General features: G+C 52.0%; 2 protein-coding genes across 9 annotated transcripts in view; one reads left to right on the forward strand and one right to left on the reverse strand.

The window, feature by feature from the left end:
* PPARA (peroxisome proliferator activated receptor alpha) overlaps positions 1-9,120 on the forward strand; it is a 65,494-nt gene extending 56,374 nt beyond the window's left edge. For 2 of the 3 annotated variants that reach the window (XM_032416222.1, XM_032416221.1), the window contains exons 7-8: positions 1,359-1,806; positions 3,966-4,464. In XM_032416222.1, coding sequence (XP_032272113.1) covers positions 1,359-1,806; positions 3,966-4,213 — 696 coding nt within the window. In that variant the 3' untranslated portion in view covers positions 4,214-4,464. Of the gene's footprint in view, positions 1-1,358; positions 1,807-3,965 lie in introns of all 3 variants that reach the window. The other variant, XM_032416220.1, reaches the window with a different exon arrangement.
* Positions 9,121-11,214: 2,094 nt separating this feature from the next.
* On the reverse strand, positions 11,215-17,071 carry CDPF1 (cysteine rich DPF motif domain containing 1). Of its 6 annotated transcripts, none has more exons than XM_032416224.1 (4): positions 16,610-17,071; positions 15,970-16,082; positions 14,765-14,876; positions 11,215-12,614 (listed from the first exon to the last, which is right to left on the reverse strand). In XM_032416224.1, the coding sequence occupies exons 2-4, from the start codon at positions 16,080-16,082 to the stop codon at positions 12,468-12,470; spliced, it is 372 nt and encodes a 123-aa protein (XP_032272115.1). In that variant the 5' UTR covers positions 16,610-17,071; the 3' UTR covers positions 11,215-12,467. The 6 variants fall into 6 exon arrangements, with proteins under 6 accessions (XP_032272115.1, XP_032272114.1, XP_032272119.1 ...); XM_032416223.1 differs by having other exon boundaries at positions 15,970-16,089; XM_032416228.1 differs by having other exon boundaries at positions 16,928-17,056.
* Positions 17,072-17,565: the final 494 nt, after the last annotated feature.

The raw sequence follows: 17,565 nt of genomic DNA on the forward strand, positions 1-17,565 counted from the left end.
CTCCAGGTGCCCTGAAGATGGTTTTTTGCTGTGGTTCCTCCAGTGCTCTTGGGAGCTCAGGAATAGGGGACACATTGTGCCCTGGGGCCAGATAGAGTGTCACTGACATGTTTTGCCCATTGGCAGAGTGAGTCTTAAAATCATGAGCTGCTTAGGCATTCTACATTTTATGTATCCTGGTAGGAATTGAAAATAATGCTTCAGCCCACCTCATTACTGATCTATAGAACACATTATAAATCAGAGAGATCGCCGAGAGACTGTCATTTCTTCTGCTCTGCACACAAATCCGGTGCACATTTTGGGCAGCAGCACAAAACATTTATGTTGTTTCCCTGTGCCCCACCAGATCTATAATCCCTCCTGGGCATGCTGGCTTCAAATAACGGGGCCAACCGTCTCTTCTTTCCTCCACTAGGTACTTAGAAAATGGCAGGACCCGTGGGCTTAGAAGCAAATGGTATATGGCAACATGTAGGCTGCTGGCCCAGGGGTTTGCACTTGTTCCAGAACACAGAGCACCAAAGTGCAGATCTCAGTCTTACACACGAGGAGGTGAGGGTCCTTCAAGATTTTCCCAGGTTACTCCCAGAGAGCAAGGGCTTAACAATGCTTGTTTGCTTATTGCTACGCAAACACAAACACCAACTTTCCGAGTTCTATTTAGCTGCCAAATTTACTCATACGGCAGTTGTCAGGTAACAATGGTTATCTCCAAAGTTCATAAAATGGTAAAATTAAGAATTACTGTAGGATGAGCGAAAGAGGTGAAGGCACACATTGTTAGTAATAAAATTAATAAGCCCTGGGGATGAAAAGGACATTATGAGGACTATGGTCAGTAATATTGTAGTTACATTGTCATGACTCCACTCGCGGGGTGGGCACTGCCTAATGTGTAGATGTGTCGAATCACGCTATGCTGTGCCCCTGAAACTCACGTAACATTGTGTGTCAACTGTTCTTCAGTGATAAAAATTTCAAAGTTATTGTAGTTAGGGCCATTGCAGAGGTATTTAGGAGTTCAGAGAATATTACAAAGTATTAAAAGTGCTTTGCAAATATTCTCTTGTTAGCTTTATTGCCGAAATCAGGACTTGCCTTTCATAGCAATGAAATCCCCACCCGGTGTCAGGCACTGATGATTATTATCTTACTGATTCGTATCGCTAGTTCCCTATGAATGTCTTGGTGTCCCCAACCAATTTTGAGGTTATTTAAGGACGAAGACTACACTTTGTTCCTGTTGCACTTCTCCGCAGGTGACCCGCAGACAGTGGGTGCTCATCAGTTCATTGATAATTAAGAGGACAGCCTGTCACCAGTGACCTGGCTCATTTCCATGTCTTTCTTTGCAGCCCTTTGTCATACACGACATGGAGACATTGTGTATGGCTGAGAAGACTCTGGTGGCCAAATTGGTGGCCAACGGCATCCAGAACAAGGAGGCGGAAGTCCGCATCTTCCACTGCTGCCAGTGCACGTCCGTGGAGACCGTCACCGAGCTCACCGAGTTCGCCAAGTCCATCCCTGGCTTCGCCAACTTGGACTTGAATGATCAGGTCACTTTGCTGAAATACGGAGTTTATGAGGCCATATTTGCCATGCTGTCTTCTGTGATGAATAAAGACGGGATGCTGGTAGCATATGGAAATGGTTTTATAACTCGTGAATTTCTAAAGAGCCTAAGGAAACCGTTTTGTGATATCATGGAACCTAAGTTTGATTTTGCAATGAAGTTCAACGCGCTAGAGCTGGACGACAGTGATATCTCCCTTTTTGTGGCTGCTATAATTTGCTGTGGAGGTAAGTCGTTGGCCGAATCTGGTGCCACGTCACCTGCAGCCTCCTATCCCGCAGGACAGCAGTAAATCTGGTCTGTGCGTGAGTGGTGCACAGTGGAGTGCACAGTGGCAGGCGGGAGGGCGTCTGAGCCCCTGCGTCGCCACCGCTGGGAATTAAGTGAGAATTATACTGTATCATAGTATAGCATACGTTATTATATATAAATACATATTTGTACATTATATAAATATGTTCCATCCATAATTATGTTACATACATAATATTCTATTTCTAAGTATAATATAACTATATCAAATATATTAGGTGCAATGGTAATATAATTTTATCTAACATATCTAATATCTAATACATCTTAGAATTATAATATATGGTGTGTATTATTATAGAATTCTATTATTATAGTATCATATCCATATCATAGACAGTATTCTATGAAATGCCATACAGATGTTAGTACAGTTTATCTCACTATTGGTATATTTATTCTATTTCATAATGAAAAATATCGGTAGCTAACTGGCAGTGTTTGCAGTTTGCTTTGCCAAAGGAAATGGATCCCAGTGAAGGAAAATCTGGGCCTCTCTGCAGGGAAGCTGGCTCTGCAGCTCCCAGAATTTTGGCTCAGTGTCCTGTTCCTTTAAATAACCCTGTCCTGGTAGAAGAAGGTCATCCCCATACTGTAAACTCAGCTGACCTTACCCAGCCTGGGGGAGACCCACGGGGCGACCACCGACCGCCGCCACAAACTGCTAGAAGGTGTGCCCCACAGTTGGCTGACTGGTGGAGCTGAGGCTGGTCACAGCCGCCCAGACTCCGGAAGCCCCACAAGGCCCGTCCCTGCTGTCCCTGTTACTATCCAGCTGTGCACGGTCAGGTGGAGGGAGTCGTTATGCTCTGGCAAAAAATGTAAAATGCAGAACAGTTGTACGTAAGCTACCCTTGTCCTTTGTATGCTCAAGATGTAGTGTTGTGGGTAAAAAGCAATTGCACCACCCTTATGAGTGGTAGGAGCACAGTTTTCTAAAAGAAATTATAATCATATATCAATCCTGGGGCACCTGGGTGGCTCAGTCAGTTAAGCCTCTGACTCTTGGTTTTGGCTCAGGTCATGAACTCAGGGTCGCGAGATCGAGCCCAGTATCAGGCCCCGCGCAGAGTGGGGAGCCTGCTTCAGATTCTCTCTCTCTCCCTCTGCCCCTCCCCGCTATGCTGGCTCTTTCTCAAAAAAAAATTCATGTATCAATCCTATATATAGAAAAGGGTCTGGTGTGATACACATTAAACCTCATGAGGGGGATTCACTTTCTGTTTTTTTTAATCTGTTTAAAAAGTGAGTAATTATATTCATTTTACAACCAAAAAAAAGCAATGAAAAAATCCACACCCTTAGCAACACTTTTAACGATCCTAGTAAGGACGGGGCTTTGAAGAGAGCGCTGCCTATTGGACAGGGACGGGGACAGGGTGTGTTCTGGACCCAAGGCAGGACGCATGGTCTCAGGCTGCCTGGGAGGTCCGGTGCTTGCGGCTGAGCTACCCCAGGGAGGGCGTGTGGTGTGTTCGCTCACCTGCCGGGACCAGACCTCAGGCCTCCCTGGGGCTCGGCAGCATCCTGTGCAGGTCGCATCTGCCGCCTCGTTCCCCAGTCTATGCGGCTGACTCGTACCGGAAGACTAGCGTTCCTACCCTCACAGCGCTTTACGCCACAAACCAAGTCTAACACAATCACACTCCTTCACGTGGTGATGGAAAACCTGAAACCAAATATCTAGTTCTCATTCAAGAAGAAGTATTTCATTTCATATTATGCAAAACTGGTTGTTTTAATCATCATCGGAATGTATGGTTACTCCTAATGTTTTGGGGTTCTTCCCCTGACCGGTGGTAATCAGATAAACCCAAAATGAAAGGGCCATGCTGCAGGGCAGCTGGTCGATTTAAGGTAGCACACAAATATTTAGGACCGAGCATTTGTCCTGTCTGCCCAGTAGGCCCAGTGACTTTGGAAGAACGGAGTTCTGTCTTCCAGCCGAGTCAAAGGCGGAATAAGAAAGAAAGGCCACATAAAATAAGAATGTTTGGTTTCCCCAACCGATAAACAGTTACGAGGCGTCAGTGGAGTGATTATCACAAACATGTCTTCTTTCTTTTGAGAATAGATCGTCCCGGCCTTCTAAACGTGGGACACATTGAAAAAATGCAGGAGGGCATTGTGCACGTGCTCAAACTTCACTTGCAGACCAACCACCCAGACAACACCTTCCTCTTCCCAAAACTCCTTCAAAAAATGGCAGACCTCCGGCAGCTCGTCACAGAGCACGCGCAGCTCGTGCAGGTCATCAAAAAGACGGAGTCTGACGCCGCCCTGCACCCGCTGCTGCAAGAAATCTACAGGGACATGTACTGAGGGCTTGACAGTGCGACCCACAGGCCACGTGCCCGGACTTCTAAAGTCAACAGCACTACAGATGGGAAAGGGGAGCAACGTCGCTTTGCACAAATTCCACCATTTTCACCTCAGAGAATGGACGGATGAGCCCTAGGTAACCGGAACCCTAGACCACATCTCTTTCTTTTTCACACCAGTACTTCTGAGAACGTGCAAAGTATTAAAATGCTGGTGACAGGTAGCTGATAGGCAGTTCTTAGAAAATTAAGGGGAATGATGCCCAGCGGTCTGATTTTAACTCACCTGACGTTAATCGATGCCGATTTCTTGATATCACATGAGTAACATAGCGCTGAATTAACTGGTGACCTCGAAATACGTGGTCTGTCTTCGCCTTTTGCTGCCTTTTGACTGTTGCGCTCCCTTATCATTTTAAAAACTAATCAGCACTTTTTAACTTTTATAATCCTGTAAATCTAGATGAATCCAAAGGTTAGGTATTTTTAAAAAACAGCAAAATATTTATTGGGAAGACTCTAATTCTGTTTCCTGAATTTGAAGACAGACAACATGCTGTTTCTTAATCATAGGATTTAAAATTTCAGAGGATTCTTTGATAAGCTATCCAAACGCAGCCGTCGGTTGGTTTTCACTGTGTTCGTGGTTGTGACTTAATAGGGCGGAAGGGCCTGTTTCGGGGTTTGTGTAGAAGATCCCAGAAAGCCGCATCTCAAGACTCCCCCTGGACTCGATGCCCTGTTTCAAGCTGGCATCTGGAGTCAGCAGGAGCAAGACAAACAGAAAGTATGTCAGTTGTCCATCCCTCTGACCTAGTTCCTATCAGATCAGAACCAACCGAGTCAGATTGTTTGGGGGCCATGAGAGCGTTTTCCGGGGCAAACTGACAAGTTGTTTGTCAGTGTTCCTCTGGGCCCCATGTGTCAAGGCAGCTCCTTGGCCTTTTCCTGTGTTGCTTTTTAAAATATGCAGCTTTATTTTTTTAACTCTTGGTGGCGGTAGCTGCTCCCGAGAGTGTAGAAGGCGAGGCAAACAGGACTTTGGAGCGTGGGCCCCAAGGGGACCACGTGGAGAATGAGGGGGACAGGCACAGAGTCCTTCATGGGGCAGTTTTCCAATTACATAGGGAAGGCGGCTTTCCCAACATCTGAAATATTTGTTTCAGCCTCAAAGATCATTTCTCAACCCCGGTCTGGTTATGAAAGCAGTGTTGATAGTGGTTTTCGTCCAGAGCATATGGACCTGGAAAGACTCTTTCTGTCCACCGTGGTACGTAAATGTCCTGTCAGGGGATTTACAGCAGCCCCGCCCTCCAGGCCAGCCTGGCCTGAGCTGACACCTCCGCAGGGGGGTCGCTGGCCACCTGCCCCTGACCCCCTGCCTCATGGCAGCTCTTCGTAGCACCTGGTTGTGCCTTTGGCGCCCCTCCCCCTCCGTCTCTAGAAAACGTGGCTCTAGAAGGTCGCTACTACTTGCTCTGGAAGAATGATTAGGATTGAAATTGATAAAGTTCCCAAGGTCAGCATCATGGAAATTCAACAGGAGAGAGAACGATAAAACTGTAAGGTTTCAACTAGAAAAGGCGAACGTGAAAACGGGCACATCCTCCTCAAAATTAAACCTTAGTGGTAGTTTTCATTTTTATTTTGTTGAGAGAGCCAATCAAAGGATCTGTTGGAAGCAAAAGTATTTCCACGTATGAATGATACCAGTCCAGAGGTCATCCAGAGTCAGAGGGCGCGCACGTCCATGTGGGCGTTCTTCCCTAAGACAAGGCCCCTCGGGCCGGTGCCACGTCTGTGTTGCCTCTGTCGACCACTGGCCTCTCTCTTCTCAGGTGCCCCAGGTAGATGCCATTCGCGGACGTGGCCTCAGAAAGGGACCCTCAAGACCCAGGCTTTCAGAAAAGTCGCTCGCTCTGGTTCTGTTCTCATAAAACTTATTTTTAAAAGCTCTTTATTTCATGCATTCTGCCGCCGAAGTCACCGGGTTCTGTATTGCTAGTGTTAGTGAGCCTTTGGCTCTCTTGGGGCCCGGCTAGACTCCCAGCGATGTTCCCGGTGAGGCCACGAAGGAGGCTGCAGAGAGCGCAGCTCAAAAGTCACTTGAATTCGTTCACTGGTACCAATGGGAAGAAAATCACAGATTCCCGTTCATTTTAAATAACAGTCACTGATTGCCACGCAGAATGTTCGGGCCATCTAATCAAAGATTTCTCAGTCCACCGATAGTCAGATACGGACAAATTATTCACCCGTTCAGAATACTGTCGCATTTCCAGTAGGGACTCGTTAAAGCGCATTTATTGCCTGCTGGATTTCAGCAGACGTCAGCATGAAGCGGGGTAGATATGACAGAACAGGTTCGAGAAGCCTCAGACCAGAGCACGGAGCCCCTCCTCTGCTGGGGAACTCGGCACGCGGTGCAGCTCCCCTCACTACCACCTTGATGTCCTTCGGCAAGTCGCTATTTGTAGCCCCAAGTGCCAAATGCCTCAGAGACCACAAAATTACAACCAGCCTCTGTCTGCAGGGCTGACAAGGAACGAATCCTGAACCCAGCAGGCAGCTCCAGCTCCGGAGCCGGCCTGGCCCTCTCTCCCCAGTCCCACAGCGTCCCTCCCCTTCGTCCTCCCGGGCATTTCCAGCTGGGTGTCCCACACACGGAATCCTGCCCCTGCCACCTTGAGGGCTGCACACACCAGTGGCCATTTTGGGGAAGCCCAGCATCATCAAAACCAGGATGCTGGCAACTGCATCAGCACAAGTGAGAGGCAGGGACAGTTTGGGAATCATCAAAGTGCCAGTGAGCCGCTCCTTTCTTTCCGTCTTGCTCTCGAGTTTCCCTGTGGCCTTCCTGTAACTCTCGGATGAGATGCACTCCAAGCATCTCCCTAAAGAATAGGTGTACATATGTCAATAAGAATGTGAAGTCCAGGAGAAGAACCTTGGTGCATGGTGCATTCAGGAATGCTTGTGAGAGCTATCCTTGTTTTAAAGGGACTCTTCATTTTAAGAGCAAGCATGTATCTTTCTGCATTTCGGATGCATTTCTTACACTGGGCCATCTGAAACTCTAAGGGAACGAACAGCCTCAAGGATCATGTGGGGGTTCCAGAGACAGGGCAGCATCCTAAGATCTGAGCAGAAGCTCAAGGCACAAGTAAAATCCTTTGTTTAATGTGCGATAAGTAAACTATTAATTTAGCAACTACTGTTTCCCCAAATCTACAGCATAACAGCTACCTCAATATGATACATCAAAAGGCACAGTTAAAATTAAGGTACACGAAACACTCGGGGTCCTTTTGGAGCATCTATAGTCAGATCATTTATGAATAAGATTCAGAAGTTACACACCTTTGCTTGATTGCACGCTGAGAGGCAGAAGGTCATGTGACTTCTTAAAGGCACTTCGGTTGAGCCTCCAAGATACACATGTGCAGAAGTTGCTGCCCCGTTTGGGTGAGTTGGAGCATGACCCAGGTCTGGAAGTGGGAACAGTCACTGGCCGCAGTGACCCGCCCTGTGGAGGGCCTCCCCTGCTCCTCGGCTGCACCTGCTGGCCGAGGCAGCCTGCTCAGGGAGAGACCCTGCCGGATGAGGCTGGAAGCAGATGCCTCCGGGCCGACTTAGCCGGGCTGTGACTTTTCAAGGCGCACTTGGGCCTCCTTGCTGCCTCTGGGCACTTCCTTCCTCGTGCTCTCTTCTTCAAGCCACAGCAGCACCAAGCACATTTGATACCTAGCCACTGCATACACAATGGAGGGTGGTTTTTTGTTTGTTTTTGTCTCAACCCAGCGGCCACACCCGTCTCTGGAATGTCTTACAAATGCCTGTTTCAAGAGGGGTACACTGTTTTGACCAGCCTGCACTGCAGGTGTTCCTGGAGGGGTCACTTACTTAAAGCCTTTAAGTTCACAGCAGTGTGTCCATTCAGGATGGCGAGGACATCCCACTGTCTGTGGAAGTCACCAGCTACGATCGGTGCCAGCCACCGAGGGCTTACTGATTATTAAGTGTCTGTGGAAGTTTCTTCCCACGTACCCAGTCTTTACAGCACTGGCACAGCCCAGCACCGGGTGACTCCAAACCAGGCTCTCTGTACTTGTTCTTCTTTTAAAAAAAAAGTGGCCCAGCTTCTCTTAACTCTTGGTCCAAGCTGATGTATAGGGTTCCCCCTGGGATTAAGGATTCTTGCCAGGCTCCAAAGGTTGAGTCTACATTTTTTGCTGGGATATATATATATATATATGCCATTTTAATAGAATTCAGGAAAATGGTCATTGACCCCCAGCCTGTGACACACACCAGAGTAAGAATAAAGGCAGTGAACTTTCCTCTGACTCAGGATAGAGGAGATCCATTACATTTCTCTGGAAACCACAATGCAAATTAGAGGTGATATTGAAAGTTGAAAAGACAGTGAGTCTTCATGCATTAGTTTAAAGAATTACAGAATTCTTTCCATTATGCTGTTTTGTGGAGTGCAGCTGGGTGATTAATACTTCCATGGAGTGGGCTGAGGCTCATAAAGGCTGTGGGTGTGGCCCACGTATCCGGACAGCAACTGAGAGGCTAGCAGCCTGAGGCCTGGGACACCTTCTCAGGTCTAGCATGGGGCTCTCAGCAGACCATTTGCTTCTCAACATTTCAGGCTGAGACAAAGACAAGTGTCACCGTGTAACTACCCCACCTCGGGAAAACGGGGGTGGGGGGAACGGGGACCATATAATGTGGCTCAGCTGAAATACATACAGCCACATCCTTTTGGAATTCCTTGCCAAACAGAACAGACCAAACTGCACCCATGTTCAATGTCACATCTTGATTGAAGCAATGGAGAATGTCAAGGACTCCAGTGGCCCCCTAGCTGTTCAATGCCTTATTTGCCAAAAAAAAAAAAAAAAAAAAAAAAAAAGCAACACTAAGAAACTTTTTTTTTTTTAACATCAGAGATAGGGTTAAGACCTGGATCAGGTTTTTTTAATTTAAAATGTTTGCTATTTTGGGTCAAATGTGAAGAACTTCCCCAAGTGCTTCTCTGGAGAAGGAATATACTAGCCTCCTCCTCCCTTACCCTTCTCCCCACACCCAACATCTAAACTTTGCTAATTCGACAAACTGTGGCACCATGGAGACCAGTGCGGGGACCCGCCCTCCACCATGAGCCCAGAGGTGAGGGCTCTTGGCCCCAAGGGGGTCCTCCGGCCTCAGCATGGCCTCCTCAGGGCAGGGAGGTCAAGCTTCGGGCCCTGAAGACAAGTGAGTGACCAATCTTTCCAAAGTAAAATCATTCACTTTTGGAAACTATCTTCTCTTTTTAAAAGCAGTCTGTTCCTTTTTTTCAGGCCTAAAAAAACAAAGGAAAAAAAAAAAAGTACCTCACAATAGATGAATACCACTCAGTACCCTTTCCAGTAAGGTCACAGTATTTGTGTTTGTCATTTTTCCTACACTGTATGGTAAAATGAACTATGTTAATAGCTATATCTTAAATACTGTGATTCAAGTTTAAGAAAAATTTTAGTGTATTTTACTAACTTACAATCATGCATCTAATAACAAAGATTTGGGTTCTTTTGAAATCAGTGTTAGTTGACATATACTCTTAGTAGCCTGGCTCATGGAACCTACTGGAAACACAAAGGATGCTGGAATGTAACTGACATACAGTTGCACACACATGTGTGCACACACAGCTTTCTGTCTCTCCCAAGCCATGCAGAATTTTATCTCCCCGTGTAAATCTGTTCCCTTCGTCATGAGTCACATGCGAGTACAAGCGAGTCTGTCTTCACCGTCTCTTCTGGCAAGGGGGCCAGAGACCCAGGTCCGGAGTCACTTACTGCTCCCAGCAGTGTCCTGCTGAAGACCTGAACTATTCCTGGGTCGTGGGTCACGGTCTGTTCTTCAGGGAATTATTACCTGTGGGTTATTACCAAAGCACTCAGGCAATCCGCAATCTTCGGGTGGGATATTTGCACCGCTGGTGCTCTGGCAGCCCCCAGATGGCCCAGCCCGAAGCATACAACGGAAACCACAGACCCCGTGAGGCTCCTGTGGGTCGTTCGCAGTATCTCGGCAGAACTTCTTGATGTCCACAGGGCCATGGCCCTGAGAGTGTCTGACTGACACATGTCAGAACATCAGATGGATGCAGATTTCCAAAGCAAGACTGAGCTTGGTTTCTTGGTGTGTTTGTTACCACTCTGGTGCCTTATACTCTCCAAGTATTCAGGGGCTGACAGACCCCTTGTCTTCATACTAAACAGGAGCAGTTCCAAAGCAGATCTTTTAGAGCAGGTTCTGGGGTTCTCTCTCTGGGTCTGGAGGGGGGGGCATCCATCCAGGGCCTCAGGGAGCAGGGGTGTGCACAGAAGAGCAAATGGAATCTTCCGAGTCACATTAACCAATAGCGGTTCCAAGCAATTAGAAAATGACTGTAACTTTAATTTTTAAAAAATCTTCGGTCTTATTCTGTTTCCTGCTAGGAGATTGAATTGATCACGTATGTTGATTAATATCCTGAATTTATGGGAATGTACAGGTTTGGAATGTCCTACTGTAAGACTGATGAATGTAAGGAGTTAATTTCAGGGTACAGTGTTGCCTTAATGGTTTTAAAAAATAAAACTATTTTTTAAAATTGGTTGGTGAGTTCTGAGTGATGCCGTGAGATGAACATTTGGCTTGAAAATCCCCGGCTATAGCGTCTGCCCTCAGCGCAGAGCAGCCCCCACCCCACTCCCCCAGGGGTCTTCACCTCTAGTCCTTTTGTCCTTCGGTTCGAATGGACCTAGGACAGTGTGGCCCCAAAATGACAGCCCTTTGTCTAAAGTAATGTGATGCAGGGGAAGCATCTGGAAATAAAACCCAGTGCGCACATCAGCCAATAAAAGCTCTTTCTTCATTCTCTCCTCAAATGCATGTCTGCCCCCCCCCCCCGGCCTCCCAGTAGTTACAGGTGAAGACAGAGCCGCTCCAGCCCTGAGAGCCAGCAGACAGAGGCCTAAGAGCCGTTCAGTGTGTCCCCCACGGCATGGGGGCCACGGGGGCAGGGGAGCCCGCAGGAGGGGTGCCCGTGGGGGAGGAGTGCCCCAGGGCCGCCTACAGTAGCCTGCAAGGCTGGTGCAGGGTCCCCCATGGAAAGGGGCAAGCCAGCACCTCAAGCTGTGAGCCCCTGCGTGAGGGAAGGGAAGACAGGGGAAGGGCATTGCTCTACCTTGGAATGGGACTGGGCCTATAGGGGCCAGAGCCGGAGCCCGCAGGACAGACAGGATGGAAGAGGCTGCACGTGGCAACACCCCAGCCCCCGACCCGTGCCAGATCCAGGGTGCCAAGGAGAACATCTGCCTCGCAAATGTTTCCAGGGAAGGATTACTTTTCAAAAAATTAACCGGTTCTTTGCGTATTTAATTATGGATCTAACACATGGCCAAGATTTAAAACGTTTTCCAAGCACGAGGATGTGAAATAAAATTCCACTGCCCCCAGACCCCCAATCACGCCTGCAGCCCCCCACACACCTCAGGCACCTTCCCACAGGTCACCTCCCTGTGAACTGTCCCAACGAGTGACATCTTCACCGCGTGAACACTCACTCCCCAGGATGGGGAAGACAGGAGTCCCCACGCCAGCCGTCCTGCCTCCGCATAAGCACGGACAGCATGACCACCCAGCGTGACCAGAGGGCCTCCTCACACTAGACCAGGACAGTGGGCTTTGTCCCTTCGCTCCTGTGTCCTCAGGGCCAGGCAGAGTAGCATGTCCCCTGGAGGCACTCCTGGATCTGATGAATCATGCGAAGGGCACAAGGGCCTTCCAGGTCCAGCCGTGTGTAAGCAGGAGCCAGGGGATGACCCTGCGGGAAGGCCTAGAGCCCCAGGTCCAGGAGGAGAGCAGAAGGGCCAGCAGGCCCAGCCTCGACTTCCCTTTGTGCCAGTTCTGAGCCACTTCTCAGTTCTTGCCCTGCAGTCTCAGCAGCAAGGGGGCTCTGGGCACGGTTAGGTCTTCAGGACATCTGGTCCCAGGTCTGCCTTTTGAGTGCCCTCTCTGCCCGACTCCCGATCACCTTCCGGCTGCAGGCTGGGCCCCAGCTCGCTCCAGCTGCACACGCTGCTCCTGCCTGCCCCGGAACAAGGCAGGGCACGACAGTTCCCAGCTCAGCCCCATCCCTGACCCAGGCTGCAGGGACCCTGCCTGCCCAGAAGCTCTGTGCTAGGTGCTGATGCCAACCTGGCACCCAGCCGCACTCATGTCCGAGAGCCAGGCTGGCTGGCTGGCCTCTTTGATGGAGCTTTCCTTTTCTCCAAGTCTTGCCGGATTTCCTGAGGGAAGGCATCCATGTTTTCCTGGACACAGGGGAGGCAAAACCTCTTGGAGTAGAATAAACTGCATTCCTGAAAGAGGATGGGGGAAGGATGGGGGCTAAGTACCACAGAGCAGGGGGTGCAGCTTCTCCCAGAGGCCAGTCCTTCACCCCGTACAGGGCGGCGGGGGGGAGGGGAGGGTGCTAGGCAGGGGCAGCTGGGGGGCCATGTTGGCAGGGGCTGGCCAGGGCCAGAACAGCACGAGGGGAGAGCAGGGCCCAGGGGCTGGCCAGCCACCTCCAAGAATGTGGTCATCACCTAAGAGAAAAAGACACAATGGAGGGCCGCCAGGGAGGAGAAAGCAAGTAGGCAAGAGAGCCCTGTCAGCCCCTGCAAGCAGTGGGGTATCGGGGGGTTCTGGGCATGTGGGAATCACCCAGTGAGACTGGCGAAGGTCTCAGAGAGAACAAGGCAATGCAGGTCTGGGTCAACCCGGGTGAGAGAGCCTGGATGGCGTGGAAAGACTCTGGGGACTGCCATGCTCCATCACGGGGGACGTGGAAACAACGAGAAGCTAGAGCCAGGGCCACACCTAAACTGTCAGAGATTCTAGATCCCTCCCTCTCCTGGTTATCACAGCAGTGTGACAGGGGCTTGGTGACCACCGGTGCTGGGCGCAGCCCCACAGACCAAAAAGGCCACTGGTGAGCTGGTGAGTGGCTGGTCTGGGCGGGAGGTCAGATCTGTCCAACCGCGGTCATTCTCCCCTGTGCCCATCTTTTGCCACTCAACTCCTGAGACTCATTGCCCAGGGCCCTGTCCAAAGACTACTTTCCCAGCCCCTTCTGCAACTGGGTGTGGCCACAGGACTGGGTCTGTGTCACTGGCAGCTCTGTGCCGCCTCCTGGTTGTGCCCCTTGAAGGAATGGGCATGTGCTCCCTGTCTCTTCCGGCGGGTGGGAGCATAGGTATGATGGTGGGAGCTGAGGCAGCCACTGCGGACCCAGCAGATGCTGTGTTTTGAGAATGGCGTGGCGCCACCTGCTCTGGACTCTTAGACATACAAAAAGTGAAGACTGTCATGATCAGGCCACTGTGTTTAGGGGGTCTCTTTGTTCCAGCAGCTCAGAGTGTGCCTCAGCTCAGACAAGGCTGTCCTTCCTGCAGTTCTCGGAAGAGATCTGTTCCCATGTGAGAGAGGGGACTCGCCACCAACCAAGCACTCCATCCAAGAACACTGGAGCTCTCGGATACCATATGGAGCACCCTCTCCTCTGCTCACCAAGTGCAGCCCAAATGTGTAAGTGTGGCATTTAAGGCTTCTCCCCTCCCCCATGCCCAACCCCCCTTTCCATTTCCCAACTGCTTCTCTCCTGCTGAGTCCTCACCAGCCGCCGCATGTCCTCGAACACGCAGGCCTCTGCCTCGCTAAGGCTTCGTCGCACCCTGTCAAATCTCATCACCCTGACGTTGACAGAGGCTGATGTTTAAACCCGGTCTGTGATGCAGCAGCCTTGCCTGTACTCTGCCCCCTAGCAGAATGCCCAGGGACTGCTGTCCGGCTGCACGGCTCGGGTTACAGGGGCCACACCTCAGCCACGCAGCCCCACTTCCACCCACCCCTGGGTTGTCCAACAATAGGCTCACTGACCTGGTGGCCTGGGCCTACTCAGCCTCCTCAACCCTGTGTCCTCACCTATCAGATGGGGGCAATACTGCTTTGCACAGCTAGGTTTGGGGCAGGATTGAAGGAACCTGCACTGGGAAAACAGGCCCCAAGCACAGGGCCTGACCCACAGCTAATGCTCAAGAAAGCACAGCTCCTTCCTCCGGAAGGTCCCTCCAAGAACAAGCAGGAGGAAGGTCACTGTCCCATGGAGAGAAGCACAACAGCCCCTGGCATGGCTGGGAGGGGAGAACTGTCAGCACCCACTCCGCAGCCAACACTGAGACCCTCTGACTGACCCCAGCTCGCCCCTCTGCCTATCTGCTCACCTCTGTTGGCTGCAGGACCCATCCATAATGAGGTGGAGCAGCTGGCCTCCAAGAATCCCCGGGCCCCCCACCATGTGACTGAGAGGGCTCCTAGGATCACCGCCACAGAGAGGCTGACGCTCATGCCATCCTTGGGGAAGGCTCACAGGTCACCTTTCCCACGATCATGTGTGGGGTCCCAGCCACAGGGAGGGAGGGAGGGAGGGAGGGAGGGGAGGCAGCCCCAGCCCACGCAGCTTACCCACCGGGCCCACGCACACCAGCCGGCTGCACAAACTGCACTTTGAGCCGAGGACCAGGAACTTGTCCTTGTCTGAGGTGAACGGGTCCTTCATGACGTAACTCTCCTCCAGGAGGCTGCAGGACAGTAAGTGACGCCAGAGGTCAGAACGGCCTGAACTTCTACTAATGGAAGCTTGGAAGCGGCATGGAATGGACCTCCCCCGGGCCCCCCCCACACCTGGGTGGGTTCATGGGAGGAGGGGCCGGTCCTCCCTGTGCCACCGAGTAGTAACAGAAAGGCAAGCAATCGGGGAGAGGCTGGAACTGAAATCAGAGCTGCTCTCGGCTCTAACAGCTGTGGTGGGGAGAACCACTCCTCCCCAGCTGCTGCAATGCAAGGCCCCAGACCCCACCTGCCCGCTGGGGTGGGGGCAGGGAGCACAAGGTCCGTCCGAGCTCTCGAAGCCCTTCCCTACACTCCCAGCACGGTGACACCCACTCCCAAGCCGTGCTCCCAGCACGCAGGGAGAACCAGGGCGCCTTACACCCTGCGTAAGGTGCTGGCCTCACCCCGCACATCAAAGGAGACCAACAGGGGTCCGTGATGATGGTGCTCCTGGTCAGCAGAGGTACCCACCCACAAGAAAGCCTTGGCCCCTGCCACCTATCCCACGTGAGTAACATACTGGGTGAGCGATGTACTGGTCAGCTTCCCCACGATGTGGCATTCAACGAAGGACGAGTTAGAGGTCAAGAGTCAAGCTCCAGAACCCCCTGGCTCTACTCAAGGTCGGTTCTGGGCAGATTCATGAGAAGTGGGTCCTCAGGACCCACTTCCCTCAGCCAAGAGGGCAGGCGGGCTTCCCACTAAGAAAGTACGTCACCAGGAACCAGGAGGAATGGCAACAAGGCGCAGCCCCAGATGAAGAGGCTGCCACGGGGCCTTTTACTTCCAGGAGCTGAGCTGCCTCAGCCAGAGCCGCAGCGCTTCTACCTCACAGCTGGAGCAGGTGCTGGGCTCCGGGCTGAGGGGGGAGGGAGGGGCCTGGAGGCTCTGGAGGAGCCAGAGGCCCTGGGGCCTTGCCCTGTGCCTCCGCAGGTCACCCCTGCAGCGTCCAGAGCTGGGGAGGGATGGGCCTCAAACACCACTCCCACGCCACAGGGCGGACTCAGGCGAGGCCCCCGCCAAGCAGCTCAGCCAGCGGCCCAAACAGCGCGGTGTACTCACATGACAGAGTGGGTGTCAGGGGGCTTCTGCCCCACATAGCTGTACGGGGCTGTCAGGGCACAGAGCTGGCACGTAAACACACCCAGAGGACGGCGCTCCGCCTCACCCTCCATCTGCGGGCTCAAGAGAGGTGGCACGTCGCCTTCAGAACCAAGAACCGCGACATCTCAAAGCCTCCCACTGCATGCTGCCTGCGCGCCCGGCGCCCCCAGGCTCCGCGTGCGGAGAGTCCCCCGGCTACCGCCGCGGCTGTCTCACGTGGGGGCTTTCAGGAGTCCGAATATCTATCTCTCTATCTATCTATATCTATCTATCTATCTATCGATCATCTATCTATCGATCATCTATCTATCTATCTATCATCTATCTATCATCTATCTATATCTATATCTATCTATCATCTATCTATATCTATCTATCATCTATCTATATCTATCTATATCTATCATCTATCTATCTATCATCTATCTATCGATCATCTATCGATCATCTATCATCTATCTATATTTATCTATCTATCTATCTATCATCTATCTATCTATCTATCATCTATCATATATCTATCATCTATCATCTATCATATATCTATCATCTATCATCTATCTATCTAACTAACTACAGGGTTTCTTTCTTCCGTCACCTGCCTGCGCTTCCTTAACCCAAGTCTTTGCCCTGTGGTCCGGCGCCTTCCACTAGATTTCGGGCAGTTCCGACCATCCCCACTTCAAACAGCTCCCGGCCCTATTCTCCGTCCTGCGGAGCTTCCGGCCGCGAGCCCGCGCGACTCCCACGCCGTCCTTCCGGTGCCGGCCTCAGACTCCGGCTGTTTCCTTCTCCCTCCCCTTGTGCTCCGGTCCCCTGCAACGGAAGGCGGACGCGCCCCCGACAGCCTTCTTCCACCGCTGTTCTACCCGCGCACCTCCGCCTGACTGCCTCAGTTCCCCGGAGGTTCGCGCACCTCCGGGCCTGCCCCCCGGACTTCGCGCTCCAGTCCCCTCCGGCCTCTGCCGCCAAGCCGCGGGCAGCAGGGAACAGCCACTCCGCCAGGGCGCGCCGCTCGCCTCCTCACGGACCTCCGCCCGCGGCGCGTGCGTGGGCCCGCCTCCCGACAGCAACAAACCGAAGCGCGTGCGCGGGCCCGCCTCCCTACAGCGACAAACCACGGCGCGTGCGCGGACCCGCGCTGGCCGCGGACCCGCCCTGGCCCCGCACCGGAAGCCCTGGAGAGACTTTCACGGGGCATTTCCGCCTCTGGGGCGCGGCGGCGGAAGGGGAAGATCGGGCTTTCCTAGGGCACACCGATCCCACTGGGCCTTCTGTAATGGCTACCCCAAACCTCTCCGTTGCTTTCTTGGTTTTCCACCGGGCTTCGCAGAGTCCAGGCGGCTGCAGCGCCACCCCGCATCGTCTCGCTCTCTGCGCACCTGGGCTGGAGCGTTACGGTCCTAGCTCGCTGACGCCCTCCATCCGAAGCCCCCAATACCCCCCCCGACCTGAAACGCGAGACCCCGGCCTGGGCCAGTGACACAGGCAGGAGTGGCTGTGTCCGACCTAGGCAACAGACAAGATGGGTTCCAAAGGAGCCCTGTCTTTCCC

Source organism: Phoca vitulina, unplaced genomic scaffold (genome assembly GCF_004348235.1).
Source record: "Phoca vitulina isolate PV1807 unplaced genomic scaffold, GSC_HSeal_1.0 scaffold19, whole genome shotgun sequence".
Taxonomy (NCBI): domain Eukaryota; kingdom Metazoa; phylum Chordata; class Mammalia; order Carnivora; family Phocidae; genus Phoca; species Phoca vitulina.

Coding starts and splice junctions, on each gene's coding strand:
- CDPF1 (XM_032416224.1), bottom strand. CDS start 16,082: ATGGAGGGTGAGGCGGAGCGCCGTCCTCTGGGTGTGTTTACGTGCCAG. Junction 14,877..15,969: donor CCTGACACCCACTCTGTCAT/GTGAGTACACCG, acceptor ACTGTCCTGCAG/CCTCCTGGAGGAGAGTTACG. Junction 12,615..14,764: donor GGCTGGTGTGCGTGGGCCCG/GTGGGTAAGCTG, acceptor ATCCTCTTTCAG/GAATGCAGTTTATTCTACTC.